At 30.5% G+C, this 23,730-nt stretch overlaps 1 protein-coding gene and 1 pseudogene across 1 annotated transcript; one reads left to right on the top strand and one right to left on the bottom strand.

The window, feature by feature from the left end:
* Positions 1-23,730, bottom strand: part of LOC146950433 (uncharacterized) — a 66,932-nt pseudogene that overhangs the window by 27,394 nt on the left and 15,808 nt on the right.
* On the top strand, positions 10,104-11,978 carry LOC146950436 (transcription factor MYB41-like). The gene is made up of 3 exons (XM_085746358.1): positions 10,104-10,401; positions 10,498-10,627; positions 11,021-11,978. Exons 1-3 carry the CDS (start codon positions 10,269-10,271, stop codon positions 11,736-11,738), a joined length of 981 nt encoding a protein of 326 aa, XP_085602484.1. The 5' UTR covers positions 10,104-10,268; the 3' UTR covers positions 11,739-11,978.

Raw genomic sequence — 23,730 nt, 5'->3', positions numbered from 1 at the left:
AAGATTCAAAGTTTGTTGGAGTTTTGATAACCACACAACAATAACATATATAACAACATTCACATTGTAAACATATATCTTATTCAACTATTTAATTAAGAGATGGGTAGATTAATTAATATTATGCGAGTCGCTACCAAGCTTCCAATTTTGCTCAAAGTGATTACCAAAAACAGGCACTATGTGATGATCAATGTGTATGATGTGTACTTTAAAATAATTAAATCCATAAATTAAAAATTAAAATACATATTAATAAGATATGGTGACGCATGACTGTTATTCAGGCCTCCCGCAACACTGGGATTCGGTTTGTGAACTAGATACGGACGATAACCATGTACGAAACGCAACGAAAACCATGCATGCATATATTATTTCATGCATATATTATTTCAACGTATGGTTATTTTTTAAAAGGAAAATTATGATAGTTCACAAGGATAAACTCTTCGAATTAAATTACAGGGTTAAGCTATAATCACTAGACTAGATATGTAAAGAGAGTGGTCCCCCCTCTTAGCAACATGGACCTATAAGGATTGATGATCTGTGTAAACACGTGTAGGGTCTCTTGACTAGACTCCTAGACTTGTAAGGTCCTATGGAAAATTGAAAAATGAATAAACAAACAAAACAACTTACATATAATAGAACATTTGCTAACATAAAAATTCTAATTGAAAATTTAAAAATAAAGTTGTTACGTTAAAAAAGCATAGCACAAAGAGTTGTTACATGTTACTAATTGTTTACACTTCAAAATAATTAAGTTGAAAGTCAAGAACAACAAACAGTCGAATTTAGGATCACTTTAATCCCCTTTAATCGAATGAAGTATAGTTGAATCTAAGTTCTATAAGATACTTTAATACAAGATAGGTTAATCTTTCTCAAATAAAACGAATCCACCAACAAAATAAACTAAAAAATATAACAATTTATTTTAAGTGACCCTGAGCCAAATCGCCTCGGCCCTTCACCAATCCACTTTCTTTGCGGCTCAAACATGGTAGATAAACTTGAGTGGTTGAGTTTAAAATTTTCACTAATCCCATCTAAAATGGAGGGTTAAACAATTTGATCCGTCAAACTCAACCCACTTTACCAACCTGCATGTGACGTTGTGAGTATGTGAATTGTTGATTTAGATCATAAATAATGAATTTTGAAAGAATATATTTACATTTGATCAATGAAATTGAAAAAAATAATATTTGTTAACATGGTTTTTCGATCCAAATTAACAAGTTCATATCAATGATGAATAAATATACGTCATAAAAATAAGCCTGAAACTAGGTTATAGGGAAAAAAAATCACAAAACCATTTCAAAATCTCCTCAATTTCTTTTATGCTCTACAAATTTTCCCATGTCACTTCTTCCTAGAGAATGGAGTCGTCTGCAAATTGTAATATGTTGAAATGTAACTGTTAATCCTAACATACCTTGAATCTTTTGAAAATGTCAATTTCTACTACCATTCGGAGTAAACTTGTCAAACCTTCTAATTAAATGGTCAAAAAGAGAAATATGGCATTTAGCAGTATCGAGCTTCTTTGAAAACTCATGTAAAACTCTGGAAGCTCACCGGGACTAGGATAGACCTCAAGGCTAAAAAACACTTATACAAATGAACTTAAAGATCACGCACAAAGAAGATCTCACATTGACAACGAAAGTTGAACACACAAGCTAACGAATGATTCAACTCTTTACCAATTGACACTACAAGAAATGTTGCATTTTGCCAGGGGCAGAAGCCCTGTCAAAATGCAAAAAGCCTTGGCAAAAGGACGTTTGCCAGGAGCTTTGCCAGGAGCAGAATCCCAAGCAAATATGCCCATCGCAAATGGACATGCCAGGGCTTTAGCTCCTGGCAAAAGTCGCTCCTGGCAAAGACCCTGGCACAACTCCTGGCAAAATGCGTCAAAAAGAACACAGACTTTTCTGTCCAAAGCAGTCATTTGCAGACCTTTTCAGAACACAGTCTGCGTCATGTCAATCATTTTCAGAAAGATGTCAGGCGCTTTGCCAGGGGTTAACCCCTGGCAAATTGTGTACGAATTTTATAAAAAAAAGAACGTTTTTATTTGTTATAAAATTCAAAATATTAAAATTTAATAATTAAAATAATTTTTAAACAGAATTTAAATTTTTTTCGAAAATTAATTCAATTTAATTATTAAAATATTTAAAATAAACGTTTTTAAATTGCTTTTTTTAAAAATTGTTTTAGTAATAAAAATTATTGGCAATTAAAGTAATAGCACACATAAAATATAAAATATTGTCTAGCAACATTGAAATTAAAATTGTGCAAATACTACATAAGTATCACAAGAGTAGGAATTGTGCTGGGAAGTATAAGAAACTTCCCCAAATTACAGACCTAGAAATGAATTAGATAAAGCCAATAAACTTCAATCCTCATCATGATCCTCATCATCCTCCTCATCTACCGGATAAGGCTCAACATTGGGACTTAAAAGCGGCGCACTAGTGTGGGAGGGACCTTGAGCCTGGGCTTGCCTAAACTGTGCCAGCTGCTCCTCATATGACCTTTGACGGTTAAGCAAATCTTGTATAACAGCCGCTTGACTTGCCATCTGTTGCGTTAATTGCTCTTGCGTCAAACGGTGAATAAGCTCCCGCATCTCTGGCGTCAGCTCAGGCTGCTGGGAGGACCCTTCACCATGATTGAGGGTTAGTCTTAGGGTTGATGCAACACTACCCTTCCGGTAGTTAGCAGCCAAGTTACCAAGACCGTATAGCTTTCCCTTCTTCTTGTCTCCAGCAACTTTTTTCCAAGTGTTGAAGGTCAAAGAATAATCAACAGTAGACCCATTAGAAATAGCCTCGGCAAGCTGCCGGTCATACTCCTCCTGTTCAAATAATAACAAAATATTTAAGGACAGAACTGGCAAGGATAATAACAGAGAAACAGTGTAAGGAGAGTGCAGTTAAACAGAGAAACTAATTTTGATAATAAACAAAATAAGGAAACTAATCATAAGAATGGCACTTATCATGTACATCAATTGCACACATTTGTTTATTTTTAGTTTTCTTGCAATCACATAAGATTATCCCCAACATCTTCTTCCATGGATGACTCTACTAAGCAATAAATCATCATCTTCATGAAAGAGCTGCCTAGTATTAATTGCAAAATATGGTTCGAAATAATTCTAAACCTCACCCCTTATGGTATCCACTCCCTCAACCCACTCATCTCATTTTTTAGCGCAATAAGTTGATTTTTCATACTCGAACCTGCATATCTCCATGATAAAATTTTATATTCAAATTAATCTTCATCCCTCACCCACTTCTGCCTAAATATTTTCCTCAACGAGCTTTTCGTAGAACAAATAGAGTTTCGTAACCTAAACAAATAATTGAGCACAAGTGGTTAATATAGTTCACCAAAGGACAAATTGTTCAAAAGAATTTGACTTGATTTATAAACAATTATTGATCAAACTTTACTTATTTCTCGGCTAAACAATGGATTAATAACTGAAACCCTTTTCCATTTAAACCGGAGGGTTAATACATAAAAAAAGAACATTAATATTCTAATTTGTTTTGTTTAATCTTTTTTAATTCAATATTAACTTTTCAATATATTCTATTTTAAACTTCAAGTTGAACATTATAATTCAATGAAAAATTACATTTGTAATCGCTTAACTTAATTTGAGATGTTGATTTGATCCTTTATCTTTTTTCCACAACATTTTTCTCCATTTGATCTGGATGCATGTGAATTTTCAAAATTCAATTTCATTGTTTAATTTCCCTATGAGATGTTGGTCTTCAAATATACGGTCCTTCACTCAAATTTGCATATAAATCTAAAATTTGTAACTTGAAAACTCATCACACGATGGACTAAAAGGAGAAAAATGACACATGAAGAAAAGATAAATGACTGGTTATCTGAAATTAAGTTAAGAAATCACATATGTAATTTTACCAATATCCTAAAAAGATTGGATTTTTAATTATTTAGAAATTTTTTAGTAGCCCTTGGAAAGAAAAAAAAAAAAAGGACAACCACCTTATAATTATTTTTTTTATGAACTACGAACAAATGAAAAATTACTTCTATTTACATAAAAGAGACCGAGAAGAGGGAAAAATAAAAAACCAAAAATTAATTGATGGGATAAAAAGGAGGTCAATTAAATAAATTATATTATAAATAATTGCAAAATATTTATATTGTTCAACACCACAAACTAATTAGTGAAAGTATGCAATGTCACTAAAAAACTATTTTACCCTAACAAACAATAAAATTAGCCAAATAGTTATTTTTATATCTAAATGTTTAACGAGTAATCACAATAGTCTCTCAATATAGCTAAATTAATTATAATAGTCTCTGACATGTGTACTACGTTAGTCAAAATAGTCTCTGTAGAGAACAAGTGCTCCTGTTTTTTTATCAAGAAATATTTACATCTTGCATGCATGTTCGCCCGTTTCAACTCTCCATGCGTTAACCGACCACAGTTCAACCCTCCAAGAGCTATAAGGCCATGGCGTTAAAGAAATCATTTTAACATTAGAGACTATTTTGTTTAACGGAATACACAATAAGAGACTATTTTGTTGTTTTGCTATATTATATTTAGAGATTATTATGGCTAATCGTTACAAATTCATTGACGAAAAGGACTATTATAATATTTTGTCAGATGACCCCACTCTTATAATGATATTTTAAAATTGATGTTATGATACAAAAAATGGTTTTCTATCATGTGCAAATTTATAAATGTTAAAAAGTTTAAAATAATAACTTTGCATTAAGTTTTGTATTTCTCAAAAAAAAAAACTTATATGTTTTGTATTAAATATATAACTTTTTGATAAATAATTATTGTTTTCAATAAAGCATGCTACTTTTAGTTGCTTTAACGTATTGCACATGTTAGACAAACCCTAAAAAATAAAAATAAAATTGATCATTTATTGAATGTTAGACAAAATTGTTGGCAGTACAAAACTGTTACACAGAAAGAGTGAAAGACTATTAAGCTCAACAAATTAAAGAAATAATATTATATATTCCTCTTCTGGACTATTCTCTTTGCATATATACGTGGCAAAAAGTCCAGCTTGTCTACAGTGAGTTACTACAAGGACTTCACATTTAGCAAGCAACAACTTGAAAGTGATGACATCAGAGTGAATTGTGCTTTGTTGTAACTTACAAAACATGAACAACAATCGTTTGAGATCTCAAAGGTAATATAATACTTATTTTTTGAAGAAAAAAACAAAAGCTAAGAAGTGATAATGAACTTAAAAAAGCATTTGACTTATATATCACACAGTGTTAGATAAAGAGTTGATGAAATTTGCCACCTGATTTTCAATGGCTTTTGAATATATTGCTGCGGATGCTAAAATAGAAGAAGCAACCTGAAAATTGTTTGATGCAAAAGCTTATATGTGAACACTTGAACAGTGTAAAGGGAATCGTTGACTTCATATGTGGAATAAGAATGTAACACATGTCATATGCCCTAGTTTTTTTTTTTTTTTTTTTACAAATCATATACCCTAGTTTTAAAGTTTCATTTCAAAAAAATTTGTCCGCTTAAAAATGGACATGTGTCCAGAAACGCGAACATACGTAGCGGGTTGACACATCATAAACCCCAATCTTCTTGGACGTGAGTTTGTATTATTTCTTTTTTTGTGAAGCATATACTCCTTTGTTCATTCATTTTTCAATGTTGAAAAACATGTTGTTATTTATTTGTTGTTTTTAAAATTCAATGCAACATGTAAATATAAATATAGCTCTGATAGTACTTTGGGCAAAACAATAAAATGTCCCCTTTTAAATATTTCAATATTTTTCTTCTTCATTTGCAAAAGAATCATGCATAATCAAAGTTCTCTAAAAATATATTTACAATATAATTAATCAAACCGAATTAAAAGAAATATATCTATATAACCCTAACTACTAAGTAAAAATAATAATTTTGATGCCCTTAAAATAATGGTACACTGGATTGTTGTCCCTTCCGCCCACCCTCAGGGCCATCCCTGTATTTGATATATTTTGACATGAACTTGAATCTACAATTTCTCACTTTTAAACCATGACTGGCCGGTCTTGTGCAAGCGCAACAAGGCCCTTCTCACAGAGCCTCAAACTTAGGGGGTGTCAAAATTTAAAAAACAAAAGGAAAAAACACTTGTACCCACGGACAAAATCCGTCACTAAATGTGTTTTTCCGTAGGTAAAAGTTTGAAATACAATAATTTTATTGTCGGTTATACGTTATCCATAAGTAAATATCTATTTGTCTGTAGGTAAAAGTCATGTTTGAACCATTTCTTATATATTTAACTGCAACATAGATGTTTGTAATTATAAGCGGTGTTCAATTTTTTCCAATATTTTTTAAATGAAAATTTTCGAAATTACAACTGAGACAGCCCTGGTCTAAAAATATATCGTATATGAGTTTCACTTTTAAAAAAACTTCAAAACACTATTACTAATTCCATATACACTGTTAGAGTGTTCACATATAAGGTTATTTGCATATAGTATATGTTTACACTCTAACAAGAGCCCTTAGAAAAACTCTTTATAGAAAATATAAAAAGAACCCTTTTTATAGAAAAATACCAATTTAAATGACACTCTCTCCGTCCTAAAATAAATGACTCGTTTTAAAAAATAATCCCAAAATGACTAATCATTATCAAAATCAATTTTAAATGCAACATTAATTACAACACTTCTAATTCAATATCATTTTCTACTTTGTATTTATGGTAAAAGTGAACACGATAACGAATAATGATAGTGCGGTAAAAATAATCTTCTTCCTACTATTTTTATAGAAATTTTCCGTCATATATTTTAGGACAAATGAAGTATATATTTCCATTAATAGCAATGGATGTAGCATGATTTTCACAAAACAAAGGTGATAGGTAAGTAATTACTACTAAAACTCTACAAAAGGGATAACTCTAAATTTTTATTTTTGATGTTAACTTTCACGAACAAAGTTTTATGAAAAAAAAATATTTGGTGGACATGCAAACACGTCAACGACACCATGAGATATAAATAAATAGAAAGAGTGATGTGATATATGTAATACATTGGTGATGTAATAGAAAGAGAGTCTTCGACAATTCAGAGGTCCTGTTATAGTTTTGACAATTTTCATTTTAAAATAATTGGGAAAAAATTTAACACCGCATTTAGTGACAAAGAACTAATTTATAGTTAAACATGTGAGCAATTGGTTCAAAAATGTTTTTTACCTAAAGACAAATAAACATTTCCCTATGGACAATGCATAATTGACAGTAAAATCGTTGTCTTCCGAACTTTTACCTACTGAAAAATGACATTTAGTGATGGATTTTGTTCATAGATACATTTTTTTTTTCCTTCAAATTTTGGAACCCCTCTAAGTTCGAAGCCATATGCCAAAGGCCTTGTTGCACTTGCACATTGCTGGGCCTAAAGAAAATAAGAGGATAAAAAAGATATTTAGTGAGGGATTAAATTTAAAAGTGTCCAAATATAAAAGTTGAAATTTTATTTCATGAGTTTCCAGAGATTTTAAACATGTGCAATCTAACATTGAGCGCTTTCATATAAACATACCCTTTTATTTTTAGTCCTATCTTTTCATAAAAATGAACGTTTTTGGTCCCTCAATTGAGATTAAAAAATATTATTTTTATAAAAGATAGAGACTAAAAATTTTGGAAAAAATGATTGAAATTAAAGTTGAAAAATCTTTAATTTAAGTGAATAAAATCGCTTAATCATCCTTCAAAACAAAAAAAAATCGCTTAATCTTATTTTTTTCTAAAAAATTTATTCTCAAGTTTAACAAATGAAAATTATATTATTTTTAAAATTAGAAATATACATTTCTATTTTGAAGAAGACTTTTTTTAAATGCTATCCAAATTAACAATGGATAAAAATTGAACCATCCTAATTGTTACTATCAAAAAACAAGTGCATAGCCCATTTTTTCCAAATGTTTGATATGGGAACCGAACAACCATTACCGTCCATCCTTGCCGTGAGACATATGTAAAACTTACATGGTCAACCTTATCATTTTTAGTTTTTCGATGAAAAAGGTCAACCCCTCTACAACTCGGATGCAATTTATTGACTACGAACTCAAACATTTTACTACTAGTTTTTCTTTTTTAAAAAGCAAACATTTTTGTTAGAAAAATAATTTTTAGTTAGGAAATACTAAAAAGTACTCCCTCCAGTCCTTAATATAAGAAAAAGTTGACTTTTTAGGTTCATTGTATAAGTGATGTATCTAGTCTATATTTGTAACAAGATACATTAATTATTCTATGAACCAAAAAAGTCAATTGTTTCTTATAATAAGGACCGGAGGGAGTACATCTAGAGTACTTGTTAAGAAAACTAACATAGAATTATTTCTTCAAAAAAAAAAAACTAACATAGAATTATATTCTTTTAAAAAATGGTAAGAAAATATGTATTCAACTTTTTAAATGTTTAAAAGTTATGGTTTTCAATATGAAGTTTCGATTTTTGTTTCCTTAAAAAATGTTTTAGGACAATTATTACCAAAACTCTTAGTTATTGTGAAGGAAGTTACAAAACTTCTAACATCATTTTCCTTCTACTTTATGATTCGTATTGGGTGAGATACATCGAATCACATATTGACAAACAAGCAATTTTTTTATAAGTTCTCTTTATTAAAGGTAACATAAGAAAAGCAAATTTGATGGATGCCAATCGGATTTGGATTCTCTCCATTGAAATTTTTCTCAAGTTTTCTCCATTGAAATCTCAACCATCAAATATGAGAGAGAAAATGAGTGTTAAATTATAAAGAAAAATGGTTAGTGGGTTTTAATGGTGAAAATTAAAAATGGAGAAAACTTGAGAAAATTTTCATGACAATCACCCTCTAAAGCATCAGCTAGCAAGACATGTCTGAGTTGTGGGAGAAACTTATGTGGCTGAGTTGAAAGACACCTCTAAAACCAATCTAATTGTCAATTTTTCTTAATTGGGTCACTCTCTCAATTTTTTTGAAAGAACCACTTTTCATGATTTCATCAATTAATTCATGATTTTCTCAATTTCTTTCTATACCCTTCCCAATCTTATAATTTGTTATCGATTTTATTAAGATTTCCATGACCAATGTGTTGGGTTAAAGTGGATACTCATCCAAGTTTCGTATTTATTGGTGTAAAGAAAAAAGAGGTAAAGTGTTATTATAATAAATATGAAGAGTTAGTTTAAGTTTTCTTCACCATAACATCTCTAATATCTTGGATGTATGAGGGTTTGTGTCATATGAGGGTTTGCAATTTTTCCATGCAAAAATTGTAATCGAGAGGTTTGCAATTTTGTCCTTATAAAAGTTGTGATTGTATGAAGAGTTCAGGGTTTGCAATTTTGTCCGTGCATAATAATATAAAATATTTTTGTTGAGATTGTGTATGAAGTGTCGAACCACGAAATTTTTTAGTTATATATATATATATATTTGTGGTTGTGCTATTGCTTTGTAAAGATTTTATTTTATGGATTTTTCATATATTGGTGGCTTTCAAAATGTGCCATTATCATATGTAAGCCATGATGCACCACAATAATTATATTAACTAACTTTTTTTCCATGTAGCTAGTGTAAATTAATTATGTTTCAACAGAGTAAGTGAAAAGGCCCTTTTTGTGGTTTTAAATAATTCGAGGCTCTTGGAATTATCACATGAAATATTCTTCTTTCCGGGACATAAAAAATAATTAAAATTATATTACCCACTTTTGAATTTAAAAAAAAAAAAAAAAACACTATTATTCAGTTTTGATGCTGTATCCCATCGTTAAATGTGTGCTGGGGGGTCCATATTGTTCAATATACTGTATGCAAGTATTGCATACGTATATACCATGCATATATTATCAAATAAATACAAAAATGTGCATCATTGATAATGTAAAGTACAAGATCATATTCTGTATCCATGGTTGAAATACGTTGCATATGGACGGCACCAAATCCTTTTGACTTCAAACATATAGCCTTCATTTCTTCTGTCTATAAAAACAAGGTCATCTTACTTTACTTTAGAACAAACAAAAAGTTTACTTTCCTCTTTCTATTTTTGGTTTCTTAGAGTGCACTTTTCAACTATACCTATTGAAATTCATAAAAATATATTCATCTTCTAGCTTTGTGAAATATGGGAAGAACACCTTGTTGTGATAAAAGTGGACTCAAAAAAGGTCCATGGACACAAGAAGAAGATCTCATGCTTATCAACTACATTAATACTCATGGACCTGGAAATTGGCGCAACCTCCCCAAAAATGCTGGTACGAATTATATCAATTTAATTTAATTACTTACTTCTTCTTTAATGTACTGTAATTAGTTTCTAATGAACTTGTTTTGCTTGAATATTATTACAGGTCTTCAAAGGTGTGGCAAGAGTTGTCGCCTTCGATGGACAAACTATTTGAGACCTGATATCAAGAGAGGAAGGTTCTCCTTTGAAGAAGAAGAGAGTATTATTCAGCTCCACAGTGTCTTGGGAAACAAGTACGTGTGTCCATCAAATTTTAATTGGAATGAAAGCGTCCTAAATTTTTCTAATAGTAGAAAAATATATCGATTTGGATTCTCTTCAGCGGCTGCATGATGTTGGTACCAATATATCCATTTGTACTGATCACCTGCGGCCGCTATAGGTGATCAGTACGATAATTTTATCATTAACCTTGTAGAGGTTAATAATTTTCCTTAGTCTATTGTGTAGAATGTGTCTCACTTGTCCTAAATTTCTTTATGTAAAATAAAAATACATGATTAACTTCTTATATCCATATATTTAACCAATTTTCTAGTGTGAAAAAGTTTTAACTTGTTGTTTTTGTTGTTTAAAGACTTTATGCTAAGTGCTTTTATTGTTTACCATGAACATGAACATTATAGGTGGTCTGCTATAGCTGCTAGATTACCCGGAAGAACAGACAATGAAATAAAGAACTACTGGAACACACACATTAGGAAAAGACTACTTCGAAGTGGAATTGATCCTGTTACGCATACTCCACGTCTCGATCATCTATTTGACATGTCCTCCATTAATATTCTCAGATCAGCTTTATTAGGAGGAACCAACCCAATGAACCCATCATTTCTGAACTTATTAGGTGGTGCTCAAGCTTTGATGAACCCTGAATTGTTAAAGCTAGCTGCAACGGCGACATTATTAAACAACAACATAAATTTGGGTTCACAGAATCAACAACAAATCAATAATGTTGCTAATGGTACTCAACAACAAGTGCAAAATCAAGTTTACAATCAAGATCAATTTCAAATACCAACTCAAACTCACAATGTGAATAATGGCTTATTAGGAAACATGAGTTGCTCAAGTTCAGCTGAAAATACAAATCCTTGTTATTTTGGAGAGGATTTGATTTCTAAACAATATTCAGAATTGTTTCATTGCCTAAATAATGATGGAAACAAAAACAGTATGGGATATGAATCGGTTATATCGACTACTCCTTTATCGACAACACCAACACCATCATCAACATATGTGAATAGCTGCACAGAGGAAGAGAGGGATACATATTGCAGTGACATATTCAAGTTCGAAATTCCAGAGAGTACTTTGGACATAAATGATTTCTTGTAAATGTGTGTATATACGATTGCGAGCTTTGTTTAATATGCACAAGTAAAATAGTTTTGTATTATGTACAAGTTTATTTTTCATTATTGGATCAATAAGTCTAATAGTATGTTTTATTGATCAAATAGCGAAAGTTAATTTGTGCATGATGGAAGACGTATGTCACTTGCGCATTGTAGAATTAGATGTATGTAAACTTTTAGTTTGCATTCTTTATTCTTGGTATTTTGGGGTCATTAGGAATAATTTGTTGTCGTGATGTTGATTTTTTTTTTGCTTTAAATTAGTTGTCAATTTTTTGCTGTTGATAATAAATATACGATTTGTTGTATTACATCACCAGTGATCACATATTTCATGTGAATGTTTCCTTCCTCTATTCGCATTTGTGTGTCCTAAATCGTTGGTTGATTTTTTTTCTTCTTCTTGTTCAATAAAAAAGGCTATGCCTCAAGGAAAAATAAACTAAAAATTTATAGTAAAATTAACTGAGGAAACATCTAATAATAAGGCATTAAAAACAAAAGAAGTACTAAATTCAAAAACTTTTATGTCTAAGTCTAATGATAAATCTTGCATAAAAAAAGTCTAATGAAAAATCACACTTTGCCATAGCATTCGTAACTTGATTTGTCTCTCCAAAGAACATGAATCCAACAAATTTTACCACCTCAATAGTTAAATAATCAAGAAATGCTTGACTCGGGAGGTTGACCTAGTTCTCCAAGGTTTGATTTTAGGCATGGCAGCGAGGTGGGGGTGGGTTTAAGCATTACCGCCCCCGCTTCCGGCCCCTGCCCCGTACCCAAACCATATTGGGTTTAAAAATTAAACACACAATCCCGCCTCCAATGTGGACGGGTCACCTGGCCCCGGCCCCACCCCTGAAAACTCTATTTTTTATAAAATATTTTAAAAATGCATATTTTTTCATTTTTTTTATAGCAACAAAAAGAAATTAATAATTAAAGATCTAATAAACTTTTTTCAAAAGAGAAAAATAATTATAATCAACATGTTTCTAAAGAGTAATAATATATTAAAATAGGGTTGTCCTTATGAAAATAAGATTATAAGCATCCCTCGGGCCCGGCCCCGCCCCCGTATTAGAAACCCATATTTCTCCCACACACGCACTCGCATCCAGTTAAATCGGTTTTCCCCCGTTAAATTTGGGGCGGGGAGGCCGGGTCTAGGCAGAGGCGAGTTTTGTTGCCATATCTATTTGATTCGCAGAGTTAAAACATGTGTTGGCCAGTTTTTACTTGGTTCCAAGGTGAGAGGAGATTAGTCTTTTGCTATCACCATGGAGACATTGTGTGGATGTTGAATGAAGTATGAGTCTTGAACTCCCACATTGTCAGGTTTCACAAAGTGATGTGAATGCATATATGTGTTTCGACATCATCTCATCTTACAAAGATAATCTTTGAGAGTGAAATTAAGTTCATTAAACAATATATAAGATTTAAGAGCTACACATTTTCCATTGTTCACGAGGAAATATGAATTTAGAAGAAAAAAAATAACAAATAACCCTATTGGTTATCGAATTTTAACTATTAAGTAATGTATCTTTGTCTTTCAAAAGAAATTTCAAAAGAAAAGTAATGTATCTTTGAACTTTTTTTTTTGGTAGATAGACGAAATGGCAAAGCCATTATAAACTCACACACACACAAGTGGAGGTGCCGGGATTCGAACCCCGGTCATGACGTCCGGCCTAACAATTTCGGCATTTTACCAGTTGAGCTAGGACTTGCAGACATTATATCTTTGAACTTTAAAAACGAAAGTTCAATAGAAATAAATTATTTTATTATTTAACTTCAAATACATGAGCCACACCATTTTATGTGGAATATATTTTCAAAGTGGTTACGTGACTCACGTGTATTTTATTTAATAAGATAGTAAATGGTATAAAGAGTGTGATTAAATGAGTGTTGATAACATGATTCTTAGATAAAATATTAGTTTTAGTTAGACTAACTAGTTAATTAGACTAGTTAGTTGTTCTCATTTACTATATAAGTTTTGATAAATGCTAGTAACACTCACTTTTGAACACTCTCTCTAGCACTCACTCTCTTATTGAATGAAACCAACACATGTCCCATCACGTTGTGTTTGTTCTATTTTCAAAGTGTAGACTAATAATCATTTAAACCAATAAGAGAAAGTATTATAAAGAATGTCCAAAAGAGAGAGTTGTTAGCATTACTCGTAAGTTTAACCGTACATTTTCATGTAACAACAATTCTATAAGAACCCTCTCATTGATCAATATACTTTTCTTTCATCAATGAGTCATATTGAAAATTGTACTCCTTCCGTTTCAAAATGAGTGTCGCTTTAGGCTTTGGCACACAGATTAAGAAATGGAATGAAATAATCATTGGATATAACGCTTTTACTAAATTGTCCTTACTTTATTAGAAAAAGACAAACTTAAAGTTGCATTGAAAATTGTGTGAGAGAAAAGTTTGAGAGGGTAAAGTTGAAAGAAAAAAATTAAGGTTGTATTGGAAATGTAAAGCGACATTCATTTTGAAACAAATTTTTTTGGCTAAAGTGACACTCATTTTAAAACGGATGGAGTAATAATTATTGTTCCAATGGTTCATGAAGGTGAAGATGATCCTTTTTTTTTTTTTTATATATTTCATAATTTTATTGTTAAAGTAATTTGAAGGTTATCAAAATAAAAAATTGTAAGGACTCTTTCCTTTCATATCGTTAAGAAATATAAACAATGGAAAATGCATTTTTTAACTAGATTTTCTTTCTCTTTGTAAAAACACTATATTTTCTTTCTCTTTCCTTACTTCATTTTGAAAAGAGTTATTTGACCATGTTAGATAGACCCTCTTTATATTATAGAGTAATGGTAATTATACGACAATTTGATGACAAATTTTGTTACAACTTTCTTTTTCTCTTATTTTATTGGTCAAAAACAATAGAAAGATAAAGAAAAAAAGAAAATACTTATAGAATATTATAACATGAAACAGGCATAAGAGAAAAAAAAAAGAAGAAAGAATTGCATGCTCAACAAAGACACATAATTTGTTGTGTAGTTGTAGTTCTTCTCCACTAAATGTCATATTGTCCATATATGCTCGTGCCAAATTGCTAAAAGGTGAAGTTCAACCTTCAAGCTGTACATACTAGTAAGAACATGACAAATGGACCAACAAAATTATAATCATACAAGATTGAAAGCAATCATGCACCTTTTCCATCGTGTTTAATCAAATTTATTTCATGAATCATGATTGCTAGTCATAATCTTCGGCTTATCCTTGTTCTTCTTTGTTTCTATTCCCCTCTACCGCCCACACAAAGATGGTATGAACTTTGAACTTGAAGTCACATTTATTCCAAAATATAGCAATAGAGAGCTGTCGTATCTCATTTAAAGTTTATCTTTGACATTATGCATTATGCAATGGTGCTAAAAAGTGCATCCTTGTCGTTACATGCTCAATTATGTCCAAAAGATAACACGTGTGTAGAAATGGGTGGCACTTTGGTGACATTAATGTCACCGTGCCATTGCATCTGGGCCACACATTGTCATTGTCATTGCATCTGGGTCACACAACACATCTAATGTCACCCAATGTGTGGCCCAGATTTAATGTCACCGTGACATTAATGTCACACAAGTATTTCCCCGTAGAAATATTTGTCTAAAAAGAACATTTCTACTTTCTTTTTTGTTGGCACATTTGTGTCCATATATACTACAACTCACTTTGGATATGTGTCCATGTTTTTATATTTCACTATTATTTTCATAATAGCACTCATCATATCTTCTATCTATTTTACCTATATTTTCTTTCTCTTCTCTCCATCTCTCTCTTTCTCAAGCCTCTTAAATCTCATAATCTTCCATTTCACTTCCCACACAATTTGACTAACTTTCGTATTTTTATGAGACATAAGGTTGATTGGATCCTTACGCACTACAGAAACATCGTCTTTACGGAGTTGAAATTAGTAACAATATTACAAATATTTTCCTTTGTTGTCATTGTCGGAGACATTTAAATCACGGAAAGAAAAGAATCTTCCAATTAGATAAGAGTGGAGGCAATAAGCAGACGAAACATGAATCAAGTATAATCACTTCAATTTGGATTATTTTTCTAGAAACTATAGAGGACGCATCATACATGACACTGTATAAAGTTAATCACTACATATTGACAATAACAACTTTTTTGTTGATAAAATTGACAATAAGAACATACAAAGTCATAAGTCACCCACATACCAATCAAATCAATTGCAATTAATAAGACTAGTGACCTTAAAGGTGCATGCAGAATGGATAATTTCCTCTTTCATTTTTTTCTTTGAACTCCATGACCAAATGATGATAGCTTGAGGAACTGGCACTAAATGCATAATTGAATTTCTAAGCTTTGACGTGTCTAACTTTCTTGACTTAATGTTTTTTTTTTTTTTTGTGTGTCAACCATGGCGTAAAGTACTTGTTTTGTTGGACTTCAAGAAAAATTGTGCTGCTCAAGCTTTTCTCCATATATTGCTCATGACGCTCAAAATACGATAGAATAACGTCACCTATTCTTCTACAAAAAAGAGGTAAAATGGGCTTTATAGTTGCAATTTGCAATAAACCCATGTTGTTCCAATTTGGGCATCGATATCTCCTTCTCAAATAATTTTTTTTAGGGATTCTCAAATAATATTTTGATTGCTTCTTTTTCCACCCTCCGACGTTCTCGTACACCCTATTCAAATTATTAAATACAAAACAATAAAGTGTTTTGGTGGGGTTTTAATGTGTATTAGAGGGTTTTGGAGGGTGTTTTAAGCTTTTTGAATTGTATAATTCAAAATGTGTATGACATATGAGAAACTAGTAGGGTGAAAAAAGAAACAATCTAATATTTTACCTCCTACCCCTTGCATTATACTTCCTCTTCATCCAAAATTTATTTTCAAAATATATTTTTGATGTGTTTCAATAAGCTAAAGTTTGCTAGAACACATTTCTAATGTATTTCGGCAAAGTCAAATTTTCAGATTGCCAAAATACAGTGTCAACATTTTTTTTTGAAGCCCAAATACTTTAAAATTGATGAAATACCGATATTTGCTACATATTTTGCATCGATACGCCACGATACGTATCAAAAGAGTATCCAATGATTAAATTTTATTTAAAAAAATAACAATTGTCAGGTAAATTTCAGATACACTTGGAATACAAAGGTGGAAACCGATACACGTGGATACTGATTTTTTATTTTATTTTGATTTTTGTTTTTTCTTTAAAATGAAAATAGGAAAAATGATATTTCTAATTCTTTTTTTTTCTTTTTTTGAAATATCCTTTTTTTTCTTTAAAAGTATAAGAAAAACGAAAAAAAAATATATATTATAATATACTAGCATTCATACGGGGAGTGACCGTCTGTCCACTATTTTTATGCGATAATGCATATAAATTATGAACAGTAATTTTTAAGAAATTATGTTTTGATTTTGACTAAAACTAAAGGTACATATATTTTGAACTTCCATATTGTAACACATTATACTTATATTTTACAATGATATCAATAATATAGCAAATGTGATATAAAATTCTTATATTTTTGAATGACCCCAACAATATAATATTTTTTAAGTAAATTTATTTAAGGGTATAATTATAAGTGAAAAAGTTAGTCAAAAATCATGTATTCCATTTATATATAAATATAAATATAAAATAATTGATAAATACACAATCAGTCAAAGTAAAGATAGATATATCAATGAATAAAATACAAATTAGTTTAAGAAACATCCCAAGAAACACATTAAATAACATACCAACTATTTTTCTCAAAACATAAAGCCTTAGTCTATATGAACTATTAAATTTATTCTTTTTGTTGATAAGGAATGAACTAAATATTAAACAACTCAAATCCTACTAAGAAAACAACCATGACAACATTTAATGTTGTTGTGAGTTGATATCACCTTAATTGAATCAATTATTATTAAAGAGAATAATTTTAGAACCCTATAGAACCTTGGTGATTTGATGCTTTTTAATTAAATAAAAAATTATTTGATTAAATTTAAATTTTAAAAACAAAATTTGAATGTTATATAAATCACACATAATGCATTTCCATCAACAACTACATGCACAAATTACCAAAAGATTTAATAAAAATACATACCTATCACTTTCTTTGCATATTAAATATGAATTTTCGAATCATATATTTCGATCACAAACAACAACATCAACTATATTCATCAACCAACAATATATCATTCAAAGAATACATATGTTACTCATTCTTCAAGTATTAAATAAGTCTTTATGAGGTATGCATGTCATGTGAGAATTAATATTATATGTTAGAAATACAAAAGAGATTCTCAAATTTAAATCTTATTATATTTATGTATTATGTTTCTATTTTTTGTCCAATAATTGAATTAGTTTTTATTTATTTATAAATAATCACATAAAATTTAGTAACATTCTATTATTTTATGAATAAATTATAAATTAAATCATTTACGACTATGAAATTAGACTGGAAATGTCAATAAAGTCAATTATTTATTTGTTTTCTCATTTCTTGTCATCTATTCTATGATATTTATTTTTATTTTTTTCACAAATGTGTAAAATAAAAAACAGTTTTGTGAACACACGAGCTCAAAAATTGTCACCCTCTAATTATTTGATATATAATATTAAAAATAATTAGTTCACATCTAAATATTTAAATGTATGTATGTATTATTAAACAAAAATTGGTGACTTATGAATGAGCTCCTAGGCTATCATCCACTTTGACTGTGCTTATGGCCACCAATGACTACCCTTGTGAATATTTTAAATTTAAAAAAAATAAAAGAGCATAATATAAAGTATAGTTAAATACATTTTTCGTCCCTAAAAATATAACAATTTTTTATTTTTAGTCCCTAATAAATAATGTAGGATGTTTTTATCCTCACAAAAAAAAAATTGCTTTTGATCCCTAATGGCCAATTTATGTTCATATTAATGTTAAGATTAACACACTTTTATGTTAATGTAGATGTGTCTATGTTATGTTCATCTATTATGTTCAACCATTGTATGTTCATGTTATGTTAAAAAAAATGTCAAAAACATGTCACAATTATATCCATTAGGGACTAAAAACAAAGTGAAAAAATATGTGAGAATGAGATCGTCCCATTTTATTTTTAGAGACTAAAATTAAAATTTTCTATATTTTTAGGGACAAAAAACTTATTTAACCCTTTAAAATAGAATAAGGCATCAATTTACCCTTATTCCAAATAAATTATAAGTAAATTGAGATTTATCATAAAGATAATATAAAGTAACTTTTTAGTTGGAAATCTAATTAATTATTTCAAGGAGAAAAAACTTCATTGAGAATATACAGGGTTAGATCAAATGCCATCAAACATGGTTGAAACCATTGCACCGTACCACTTATTGTCCGATGAAGAGAATTCACAACGAGTTTTCCTCTCATTGGAATAGAAAAAACAAAGGGTATGAGATATTATCAATTCAATTCCAAGAAATAGTTTTAGAACTGAAGATTGTAAACTCAAGAGGTTTTACCGATAGATTAAAGAACAAACAAATTCTGACCAATTTGTAATCGCCAAACATATCAAACTCGAAGTCCTCGTCTCAAGTTTTGTCAAAAGCGAAAACTCTTTCTTTACGTGTGTCAAGGTTTAAAAAAGTCATATCAGTAGCATTAACGGTTCATATGACAGTGTCGCAACAACCTTGCATGAACTGATAATTTCAATGTCAGCAAAGCATAGCTTGACAAAGACGTTTATTGGAACTCAGTAACTTAGGTTACGAAAATAAGTTAGGTAATCTGGAGTATAATCAAATTTATAAAGCAGACTTACTGAATCATCTGGAATTGTAATTATATTACACTCACTATTTGAGAAACCACTTATCCCTTCCTCGCTCGCATGCCTTTATGCTCATATACACACCTGTCGTTACAAAAGAAGATCAATCTATCTAAATAACGTCAAATGAAATAGGTAGTATTATTAGCGCCAAAAGAACCAATTTCATTTACTTTCCTTGTATTTGTGCAACTCATTATATTATATAATATTTTATGTTCTAAAAATTTGTTAAGTAAATTTCACATTTTCCTTCTTAAAATGGGGTTGTTTTGGAATAAAGTTTTTTATAATTGAATTTACTTTTATAATTTAAAATATAATTAAATTGTCCATATATTATTAATTTTATAATGTTTTGGTTACACAATTTATAAATAGCAAACACTCTCTTGAAAATTGTTAAATATTTGTCAGTTTCTCCCTTCCGTTGGTTTCCGTTGTTATTCAATATGACGTGATTGTTAACCGTTAACGGTAACATTCACACCTCAAATTTTACACTTATATGTAAAATGCCCTTTAAAATTGGCAAAAATCAAGCAAATTGGTTCATGTGATAAACAATTTTTCTTGTGCAATTTTGATCCATGATGTATTATCTTTTAAACATGTATATCTATTTTAGCAATTTTAATCCATCAATGACATGAGCCACTTAATAATAAACTATCTTAAAACTAAAAAAATAGAACTAATATAATATGCAACTAGATACGACTGTGAGGTACCAATATTTAGTATCTGAAACATCTTGAATAAGATTACGTTCGATTGATTGTACCTATATCAAATAAAAAACGGAAAATTAGACTCACCTCCCCAAAATAACACAAACACCCTCTCTAGTTTTGTACTAGACACTAACCTTCACTAAGTTCTTCTATAATTGACAAACATCGATCCCTTTATAAGTTAACACCATTATTATTCTATTAATTTTTTTTCTCTATTTCCATTTTCCATCGTTTGTGACATGCAATTTCTCTTCAGATTTGTTGCACCTTGCAAGTATCACAACGTCAACATAAAGTATTATTATTAACAAAACTCACAACAATAACGAATCAATTTTGAAAATTGTCATCAGTTTTATTCCTTCACCCCCACCGAGCAGCAACAACAAAGTTGAGTCACACGGTATCTAACCAGTAACCATACAACATTGCAATAATAGACAAAGCAACCCGTGCATAAGTCAAAAGAGAATCACTAATCCATTGTTCTCCCTTTTCTCCTTGTTCCCTCTAGTTTCCACCTATCTGATCTATCCACTGTTGCGTTACCCACCACTGACCAACGTCACCTAGAAGAAATCACTCATCAACTAAACCACACCATTAATAATTATGTGTGTGTTACAATATGAAGGTGCAAAATACATATACGACTATACCTATAATTTTAATCAAAATTAAAATTTTAGAAAAACTATTATTCATAACTAGCGTTCAGACGGGCACTATTCATTCTTTTTATTGCGATACTGCGTACATTTTTTATTTTGATTAAAAATTATGAGTATATATTCTTTTTCCATTTTTATTATAATATAACAAACTATACATTTTTTGAAGGACCAACAACGATATACCATTTTTATAGACAAATTTGTTGAAAGGTATTCTCTTTATAGACACAGTAAGTATTGATGTTCTTTTTGAGATATAGTATAACAATAATGATGTTCTCTTTTTGGAATATATGTACTTGACTAAGAGTGATGTTCTCTTTTTTAGATATATTTAATTGACTAATTGTCATTTTATTATCAATATAACTTATATTTATATATTCTGTACTTGTTCAAAAAAAAATTATATATTGTGTATTTGTATATTTAATTTTAAATTTAACTTTTCATTAAAGTATTTCGACCGTATTGTATCTTGAATTTGGAATTTTTCTGTATCGTCGTATCGATGTCGTATCGTATCAACTATTTGTGCTTCATAGGTTTTGGCAAACTCAAAGTTTGAGAATGTTGATGCCGAAAAATGAAAATGTGTTCCAACATTTTAAAAAAATGTTTGAGGTTGTCGGAATACAAATCTGTTTACAAACTCAAAATTTGACTTTATACACAAATGTTGGCAAACTCAAACTCAATGTCCTTTAAATTAAACATTAGCAATGTCGACATGTGTATGTCGTGATAGATGTCCAAATTGAAGACATAGAGATGTAACAAACTTGCTTTAGCCACTTCGCTATAGTGCTTTTTCTGTTTAATTTTCGCATTACTAATATATATCGCATTATAAATCAAATGTACACTAAAAAATTTCTTTTATAATGTTGCCACACCTAACCATCACGTCTAGATCCGCCCCTATGCTTCATATATTGCAACATCCACTACAATTTAGAACAATAAGTCTATATCACTCTCTATAATGCAGGCGAACCATAATTAATTTCTTCAATTTTTTTATCTATTGATAACTCAATCCTGTAGTTTTGTTTTTATTTTTGAACATACACTAATTGTGAGCCCCTCTCACAACTGAGATTCAAATCTTAAGTTCACAACGTTGTGAGAGTCTATCCTCTTTTGCTAGATTCAACTTTTGTGGTTAATTTATGATTCAAGGTGGACCTAGATTGACAACCAAAGAAGTGGTCATACAAATGAGATGAAGACTCCACATCTGAAAATACTTTGGCGATCGAGTCAACATGTGATCGAGGGTGTGAGGTTCTTAGGGTTTAAAGAATGTGTACCTTAACCTGAGTCATGAGTCATGAGCTAGTATTTATAAGATGAACTGATCTAGATTTCCCATATGAAATGACTAGTTGTATTAGGAGACAAGTTGTTCACATATGCGCCCTGATTGATCATCATGTTCTCTCGATGACGTCTTCGGGCTAGCTTGTATGTACCTCAAAGGTGTCTTCATAACATAGTCCATAGTAACCTATTCCTTAATAGATTGACCTCAGGCCTAATCAAAAACAATTTATTTTCTTAATTAATTCTATCAATATGAGATCCTTAATCGCATATAAGTAGTAAATCCTCTGCATTTGGATGATATCATGAAGGCGTGAAGTATCATGGTGGAATCCAATTCAATATTGGTATTGGCTCAACCAATGTGTAGTATGATCCATGATTCCTGAAAGAAGCCTTATGCTACCGTGTAACTTTTGTCCAAATACACGATGTTGTTCTTCAAATCAAATACATACTTACAAGTGAAGGCGTAAATTTGTAGAGAATCTATATCACTTTGCCTCTAGAAGTCCGAGAAAAAATAGCTCTAACCTATATATGGATATTCTTGGTTAAATCATGAGGAGGCACCCTAACCTCAACTATGGTTTCTTGGACATGGCTATGGAATCTTAAAATCCCATCCAACATTCAGTTCTTTCTTTGGCAAGTGATGCATCTTGCAATTCCCACTAGATACATCTTAAATCACATAGGTATTCTCTTGGACACTGTCTGTCCAATTTGTGAAATTAAATCTGAAATTTTGTTTCATTCTATGTTTGCTTGTAAACTGATGTAGCTTGGTATCACCAAGAGCCATGATCTTGGTGATACCTCCATGCCGAGATCATGGCTCTGATGCACGGGATTTGAATGTGTTTGGAGGCAAGTTTAAGGAATATTATCAGTTACATTGACTCTTTGCAACTATCCACCCGATGCAGCATGCGGATGTTTCGAAGCACCATTATGGCAATGAGATAGCGGTGATAAAAAATTATATCGATAATCATTGAGTTTCCTAATGCATCACACTCTTAAGGAAGATAATATGTTTTACTGATTATTTCTCCAAGCTTGGAGCACAGTCGAATAGTGGTATGTGACTCTTATTGATCCATCGGCTGAGCTTCATTCATTACTCACAACGAATACGACATGTGTTTATTTTTTTGGTGGTGTAGTGTTGTTTAGGACTAAGTTAACCAATCAAATTATATATCATTATCCAAAAAGAATATAAAAACAAAGACTTGAAGACAGACTTTGATTCACAGATGTATCAAAGTTCTGATTCATATAAAATTTCAAACGAAAACT

The sequence above is a fragment of the Medicago sativa genome, chromosome 2 (assembly GCF_051527215.1).
Source record: "Medicago sativa cultivar Bolivia chromosome 2, Bolivia_mono, whole genome shotgun sequence".
NCBI classification, from domain to species: Eukaryota; Viridiplantae; Streptophyta; class Magnoliopsida; order Fabales; family Fabaceae; genus Medicago; species Medicago sativa.
This window is presented reverse-complemented; position numbering and strand designations above follow the sequence as displayed.

Excerpts from the sequence above, each read along its gene's own strand:
- LOC146950436 (XM_085746358.1), top strand. The coding sequence starts at position 10,269 with ATGGGAAGAACACCTTGTTGTGATAAAAGTGGACTCAAAAAAGGTCCA. Across the intron at positions 10,402-10,497 it reads CAACCTCCCCAAAAATGCTG|GTCTTCAAAGGTGTGGCAAG; the intron begins GTACGAATTATA and ends ATATTATTACAG. Across the intron at positions 10,628-11,020 it reads CACAGTGTCTTGGGAAACAA|GTGGTCTGCTATAGCTGCTA; the intron begins GTACGTGTGTCC and ends TGAACATTATAG.